At 56.6% G+C, this 7,826-nt stretch overlaps 1 protein-coding gene across 1 annotated transcript in view; it reads left to right on the forward strand.

Annotated features, from left to right (window-relative positions):
• The first annotated feature begins 4,358 nt into the window (after positions 1–4,358).
• Positions 4,359–7,826, forward strand: part of DRP2 (dystrophin related protein 2) — a 15,427-nt gene continuing 11,959 nt past the window's right edge. The window contains exons 1-4 of the mRNA XM_010153542.1: positions 4,359–4,501; positions 5,295–5,451; positions 6,586–6,706; positions 7,208–7,476. Coding sequence (XP_010151844.1) covers positions 4,455–4,501; positions 5,295–5,451; positions 6,586–6,706; positions 7,208–7,476 — 594 coding nt within the window. The 5' untranslated portion in view covers positions 4,359–4,454. The remainder of the gene's footprint in view (positions 4,502–5,294; positions 5,452–6,585; positions 6,707–7,207; positions 7,477–7,826) is intronic.

The raw sequence follows: 7,826 nt of genomic DNA on the forward strand, positions 1-7,826 counted from the left end.
GGTTGCAAATGTCTGGAGCAAACCAGGACCTCTGTTCCCAGTGGCAGGGGAAGGCGGTCGGGTCCCCGTCAGCGTGTGCTTAATGAGAGTGTTAGCTCTCCTCGAGCGTTTTGGCTGCAAAGTGTTTCCCAAAGTAGAGCAAGAGAGACAACCTGCAGAGCTGGATTTCAAGCTGCTTTCAAAATAAAGAGCAAGAGGCCACTGTTAACAGCTCTTGTGTATTCAGTTGGGTTTACTTTTTTTCCTGGAAACTTGGAAGAATGTCAGTTTTTGCTAAAAATGTAGATTTCTAGTCTTCCTGATTGCAGAGAAGAGCTTGGAAATAAACCCCTGGCAAATGCTGTCAGGCAGAGGAGGAGCCTGACCTGTTTCCAGTCTAGTTATCTTGGGGAACGGAGAGTGGGTGCTCACACTGCTGGTCTCCCTCCTCCTTTCCCCGGGGTCTCTGAGCCCGTAGGCCAGGCTCCTGGCCAAAGCTGGGCAGAGAGGTGAAGGTCTCCGGGATGCCTGGGTTAATGGCACGGCAGAGCGGAGAACAGGAAGGTGCGCTGGCGACTGCCTGCAAAGCTGCCTGTGCTCTGCATCGAGCTGTCACTGGTGTAGCACATCGTCCTGGGTCACCCAGGACAGCAAGGCTGGGGAAACACCTCCGCTCTGCTAGAGCACGGCTTCCCCTTTGCTGTAGCTGTTGGCCCCGGATCACCTCTCACCTGGCAACAGGCTGATGGACAGTGCCAAAGTTTTCCTTTGTGAAAGTGTTCCCAGGACGAAGGAAATCCCTGGCTCTGCCTTTTTGTTTTTCATTGTGCTTCACACCTGAAGAGCAAAGGCTGAGCCTGGGGCTTCCTTGCCCTTTCCCAAGCCCCTGCACGACTTGCCATCAGCCTGAATCCATCCTGCCCCAGAGAGCAGGGGTCTGCAGGAGAAAGGCAGAGCTGTCTCTGGAGTGGCTCCAGCATGCAAGGGCAGGCTTGCAGCTGGGGCAGGCTCTTGGTAGCTGAGTCAGGGCTTTTTGGCCCTGGAGTGGCTGTTGGGTCGTTGCTACTGGGCCAGCGCATGAACAGCCCGGCAGTTGAAGCGAGGAAGGAGAGGGATAGAGGAGAGGGAGGGAACAAGGTGAGCATGCAACTGCCCTCCTGAGCTACCTGAGCAGCCCACGCCTCTGTGAGGAGGTCAGAGCCCTGTGTGGTCTGCAGGGAGTGGGGAGGGGAGCTGGGGCAGGATGTCCCATGGGACCTCGGAGTCACAAGACATCACACAGGGAAGGTGCAGCATCCTCAGCTCGGGTCAGACTCACGGCAAGTTGCAGCCAGTCCCTGCCTGAGCCTGGCTGTTTGCTGTGTGGGCATCAGCGCTGGGTGCCACTCACCAGCTGACTGCCCACCTCGGTCAAAGGGTCTGCCATGCCCTCCTTCTCCCAGCTGTAGGTGTTGCCACCCAGGAAACAGCTTTCCTCTCTCATCCCTGCTTTGTCCTGAAAGCTCCTGTCAGGCTGCAGACCACCCATTCTTAGCTGTGTCCCGGCCTTGCTGAAATTCCCTCTTCCAGTTTGGGAGCTGGTCCTGCATCTGCTGGGCCTGGGAGGTGGTGGGGAGAGGAGGCTGGCAGTGCTGGTCCCAGTGGGAGAGACAGCAGCAGTCAGATGTGCAGGCAGGGACGGAGGGGAAGAGAGAGATACAGGGAGCTTTTCATTCCCTCTCTGTAGGTGGAGGAGAGCATGGAAACAATGCTGGGCAGCAGGACTCTGAGGGGGGGGGACAAGGAGCCAGGCTGGAGCCTTCTGGCAAAAACAAACTATTTGCACCCAGTCCAGGTGGGCAGGAACATCTGTGCTGGCACCCAGCACTGGGCTGGGGCACATGGGGGGCAAGGAGGGCATCTTTGGCTTCTTGGGGGTTAGGTCTCATGGACCTGACGGTTGACTTTCCGGGTAACCAAAGCTTGCTGAGACCATTCCCTGGGGAAATCTCTTCCCTGACAAACACCCCTGTCTGCCCTGCATGTGCTGCAGCATCTGGGAGCAAGGTCTCTGCTGGTCAGCCCATCCCATCCCATCCCACCACCACCTTTGCCATGCCCTGGCAGAGGTGGATCTAGTGATCCCTCGTGCCCAGAGCAATCCCTCTGCCCACGGCCAACTTCCCGCAAGGGGTTTTCCCACGCTGGGGTGCCCTCTTTGTATTTTGCGGGCAGCCACGATAGCTCCACAGGGTTAAGGCAGGTTGGAGGCAGCTGGAATGCCACCGGACAAAGCTGGGATTCAGCCTGGCTGCGAGGCACTGCCGCCTCCCTCCAGATTCCTGGGGGGTCAGTGGTCAGGGCGGCCCCGCTCTGCTCAGCACACCACACTTGCCCGCTTCCCTGCCGGGTGCTGCCTGGCGGCACCCGGAGGGATGGGAGGCGATGCCCGCTCCGCCAGCGAGGCTGAGCTGCCCTGCGATGGATCTTCGGCTGAGCACAGGTAGATGCCTTCTCCAGAGCCTGCCTGAGCATTCCACGCCTGGAAATAAAGCGGTTCCAGGGTGGAGGGGGGTGCGGATCCAAGCTGGGGCTCTGGGGGAGGGATGTTTACGGGATGCTCAGAGGAAAAGCGCTGCTTTTCCCCCTCTGCTCACTTGCAGGGTTTCGTCCTGGGCGAGCGGGTGCTCGATGCCCGGCCACTGCTTGGCCACCACTGCTGGCTCATCTACAGGGCATGGCCTGCGAGTTGCAGGCTTGGTGGGTTTCTTAAACAAGGCTGGGAGGGCTGTGTTGTCTGCTGAGCTGTGCTGCAGTTGCAAGCAGGAAGGGCTGATCCCCTCCTTTGTTATCCCCTGGGATAGAGGGGAGGGCTGGCGTGTTCCCTGGTAGCACGGTAGGGCTAACCCGCTTCATTGTCATGAGGATTTCCACATGCTGAGTATTGATTTTTCTACGTGCAAGCAACAGTTTTAGCTTGAGTGGTTTATTATTCATGGCCCCAAGAATCCTGTGAACTCTGTGGGTGATAGTTTTCTCTGCTTTCTTGATGCTCCTGGAGCAGCAGGATGGGGAGGCAGAGAAGAGCCTGGTGTTAGATGGTTTTTAGATGAAGCAAACTTAGCACCAATCTTGGTGATCAGATCACTTGATTTCTCCCTGAGAACTGGTATGGAGGGGGAATTCTTTCAGCTCTATGGCCAAATTCCTTGTCTGGTGGTTTCCTCCTGCCTGTTGTTCTCCTTGGCTTGCCTGGATCTGTCCCCTGGACTCCTCTGGAAGCCCTTGGGCAGGACAAGTGACAAGTATCTGCACATTGCCCTTGGAAAGGCTGCTGCTTTCCCCTAAAGGCAGCTGCCCTTCTCTGGCAGAGGGGTGCCTGTTGTATGTGCTGTTTAGAAAGTGGTAATGCAGTTAATTATGGTTGATTAATCACCTGGGGATAATTATCCCAAACGAGCTCTAATATCAAAGTAGCATTAGATTGAAATGCTGCCATTTCCCCAACAAAGCGCGATGTCTCACTTGTGGAAATGCAGTGTGTCCTTGTGTTTTTTGGAGAGGAGATCCCCTCTCACTCACTGAGTCCTATGTGAGATGCCTCCAGTCCTGCTTGTGTATGTTGCTGTTGCTGGCAAACGCCGTGATGTCTTCTCTGCCATCACGAGCAGGAGCATGTTACAGTGCTAAAGGCTTAGGAAAGGACTCCGTCCCTCATCTGCCAAGGATTTGTGGTCCAAGGATTATTATCTGGTTTTCCAGGCTGAGTGGCGTGGTGCAAAGTGTGCTTCCTTTGTGTGGCTGGGTTAGGATTTGCTGTCATCTGCTCCACGGCCTCTCAGAGCATCCTTCCCACCACTGCTCATTCTGGAGAGGTGCGGAGGAGAAGCAGCATCTCAGATTTGCTGTGCAGGCACGGAATATCCTTGTGCTTCTGTAGAGGAGCAGGTGGCAGCGCCCAGTACTGGGGAAGGCATAAAGGAGGTTGGCAACCCTTGTCCCTAGGAACAACAAGACCTTGGTTCTTGCTTCTTCTTGAAGCACAGCAGCTCTGTATGGCGTGGAAAGACATCACTGTTAGCCCACCCAACTCTATTTAAAGGTAGCAGAGGGTTAAGTTCATTGCTGGGTAACTGAGGAGCAGAGTTCCTGCAGAGCAGGAGATGCACAGTAAGTCCTTCCTTCAACCTTTGCTCTTGGTGCTGCTGGAGCTGGCACAGCATCCTTCCTCCAGGCGTGGCCACGGGCTTCCCTGGAGCTGCTAGCAGACCCCTCCAGGAGCAGGGCAGCCCCCTCGCAAGGTGAAAAGCCAGGCAGGGTCACGACCGAGCTGAGTAGATGTCCCCAGGCAAGTGCTGTAAGCACCCGGCAGCGATCTCTGGATGCAGCGTGGTTCTGTTTCTGCCCAGGTTGAAGCCTCGCAGGATGGTGCAGGACCTTCGTGTGTGAACCCCCGGGCTCTGAGCGGTGCTGCCAGGCCCCAGGCCCCTCTGGAGATGAATCTTTGCTGGAACGAGATCAAAAAGAAATCCCACAGCCTTCGGTAAGAAGGTCCCTGCCTGGAGTAAGCCCTGGGCCTGGCCTGCCCTTCCAGCCTTGCCTGCTGCCTGTGCTTGTCAGGAGGTTTTTGAACTTGTTCGCTTGATGAGCCACATGAATTCACGGTGACCTTGGCTCCTTTTGCCCTCTTGTCCACAGAGTCTTTCTCCCTACGCTGATAAGCATCCCCTCCATTTCCACCCATCCCATCCCCCTTTTCCTCCTCTCCTTCACTCCTGCTTGCTTTCTGCTGCTCTCTACACCCCCACCATCCCACTTGTCTCTTTTTACCCCATGTCCTTGCCACCACCTCCTCTGCACTTATCCCTTTGCTGGGAGCCTTCTGCACCATGTGGGAGGTACACGCCTTCCAAACCATCAGAGGTTGCAGCCCCACGGTTGGCATGACATGATGGAGAGCTTAACTGGGGCGTGTTAATTGTCTCCTGCCTTAATGCAAAGCTCCTGGAAGCTGCCCAGTCATGTCAATGCTGAGCCAAGTCCCCCACGCTAGCCAGAGCACAGACCTGGCCCATGAGCAGAGTGGCTCTGGGCTCCAGGGTGATGAAATAACCTCAGTTTCCCTCCCCAGCGCCCCTGTGCTTCACCCCACCTGGCAGTGCAGTGTCTGTGGGTCATGTACAGCCTGTGCTGAGGGGTGCTGGAGGCACTGGTGGGATCCTGGGGGTGCCTGGGGGTCAGCACGCCCACTGCGGTGCTGTGCCTCCCCTCCCTGGGGACCCTGCTCCCCTCCTGTCCGTCTGACCACCATCCCGCTGTCCTCGCTCTCCTGCCAGGGCTCGGCTGGAGGCCTTTTCTGACCACAGCGGGAAGCTGCAGGTGCCTCTCCAGGAGATCATAGACTGGCTGGGGCAGAAGGATGAGGAGCTCTCAGCACAGCTGCCCCTGCGGGGCGATGTCCTCCTGGTGCAGCAGGAAAAGGAGACGCACGCGGTATGTTCCCTCGCACCTCTCCTGCTGCCTTCCACTGCTAGGAGAAGCTGCAGGTGGGCAGCCCTGCCTGGGACCCCTGCCCCCGTGTCACTGCCCATGCCCACAGCCTGGAAGTGCACCAGTCCTTGCCCATCTCTGTCTCTGCTTCCCGCAGAAAAGCAGTGCCTCAATCCCGCAGCAAATACCCATGGCACGCGACAGGCAGAGCCCATTTGGTTTTAGACACTAAATCTACATTACAGACCCATCATCTGCCGGTGCTGCAGCTGTAGTGGGACCCCATCCCTTCTCTCCCAGTTTCCTCCTTCTGTCCTACCTCTGCACCAGAGGGAATTGCCTCTGATGTGGGATCCTGGGGCCTGAGGAGGTTGGTTGGTTTAAAGATGACTCGGTGGTCAGGACACAAGTGATTCCTGCAGTGGCAGAGTATCAACGTACCTGAAACTGGGGTAAAGCCAGGCAGATCAGAGTTTCCTGCTTCCCTGATCAGAGCATTTCCTTCTCGCTGCCAGTGGCTGTTGGGCTTTAGTTGTTTTTACCTTGAAAACAACACTAAACTGTTGCTATCTGTCATCCTCACTGGAGCTAGCCACTTCCCTGGCAGAGAAATAGCTGATCCAGCAGACAGCATCAGTGGGGGGCTGCAGCGGGAGGGGAGGAGAGGATGTCCTAAACCAGCCTGCCTCCAAAGTCTGTCCTGGCAGATGTGCTACTCAGGGGCATCCTGCTCTTCCCCTCCCTGCTCCTCCAGCAGCTGGATCTGTTGCTGAACAGCTGCTGGAAGGACTGTTTGCATGACTGTGCTCTCGCTGCATGAGTGAGGGGTGTCTCCAAGCAGTGCCTGTGAAAACATCACCAGTGAAGCAGTTCCTCTTGCACAGCCCTGGCTCAACACACCCTTCTGGGCTCCCTGTTCTGCCTCCCGCTCCCAGCAAAGCTGCAGTCCAGACCCTGCAGGAGCCACCTTCTTGCAGGTGGTCATTCCTTCCCCAAACTGATAAAATATTTCTCCGTTAACTTCTGTGAGGTTTGGGCCCTGGAGTGAATAGCTCCCTGTGGCCTTTGGCAAGGGGGCAGCAGGGGGAGGATTCTCCAGCTCAGCTTGCTGTCTCATCTCTGTGCTCTGCTCTCCAGGCTTTCATGGAAGAAGTGAAGTCTCGGGGACCGTACATTTACTCTGTCCTGGAGTCAGCACAGGCTTTCCTTTCCCAGCACCCGTGTGAGGAATTAGAAGAACCAACTTCAGAAAGCAAAGGTCCGTGGAGCTCCCCTTTCTTTGTTCTCCCATCGCACAGCATGGCTCTTCCCGGGGCTGGAGCAGAGGTGGTTGGATGGTTGGTGTGGCACAAAGTGGCACGTGCCATCACACACCAGACTGTTTCCAGTCCTTTGGCCAAAGGTCAGACTGGCGTGGAGCGGTGCTTCTGCCCGGGGCCAAGGCAGAGGCTGCTGGTGCAGCCCGCGATGGGGTGCAGCCCGTGAGACACTACCCGATGTGCTATGGGGTGGGTTTTTAAAGGGCAGCAGGGCTTCTGCCTGTGGGGACAGAGAGCAGACAGAGGTCTGTGAGCAGGCTGGGTACCTAGAGGAGCTGGGGCAGACATGGATACTATTACCACTTGGTTTCCCACTTTCCAGCTTTCCCTAGATTTTTTTTACTTTCTTTTTCCCTGCCTTCCCTACATATCTTGCCTGCTCTCCTCTGGGCTGGGCTCACATTTTTGCACTCCGTTCCCCTTCTGCTTTGCCTTCACAGATGTCTCTCCCCGGCACCGGATCCAAAACATCAGCCGCTTTGTCTGGAAGCAGGCGAACGTGGCCAGTGAGCTGTGGGAGAAGCTCACGGCTCGGTGCGTGGACCAGCACCGGCACATCGAACGGACACTGGAGCAGCTGCTAGAGATCAAAGGGGCCATGGAGGAGCTCAGCATGACACTGGATCAGGCTGAAAGTGTGCGTGAAACCTGGGAACCCATTGGGGACCTCTTCATAGACTCCTTGCCAGAGCACATCCAGTCGACTAAGGTACGTCTGGCTCTGAGGAGGCTCCAGCTTTGGCCCCAAAGGTGGTAAGATGCTGCTTCCCAGGAGGGCAGTGCTGCTCCTCCTGACTTCTCAGTCCAAGGCAGCTGCCCCATTACTTGGGCTCTCAGAGGCCAGGTCCTCCCTCTGACAGTCCCCTAGCCCTGCCTGATTTGGCCTGCAGTGTCCTGAGCAATCGGCTGTGCCAAGCACCTTGGCATGGCACAGACCCTGTGCAGCATAGATGAGCCTCTGTCCATGTCCCACTTTTCAGGAGATTTGAGTAATCTCCAGCTTGTTTGGTTTGGTTTCACACACCCCCCCCCTCCTAATGTACCTGTCCTGGTTCAGGC

The sequence above is a fragment of the Eurypyga helias genome, unplaced genomic scaffold (assembly GCF_000690775.1).
Source record: "Eurypyga helias isolate BGI_N326 unplaced genomic scaffold, ASM69077v1 scaffold12916, whole genome shotgun sequence".
Classification (NCBI taxonomy): Eukaryota; Metazoa; Chordata; class Aves; order Eurypygiformes; family Eurypygidae; genus Eurypyga; species Eurypyga helias.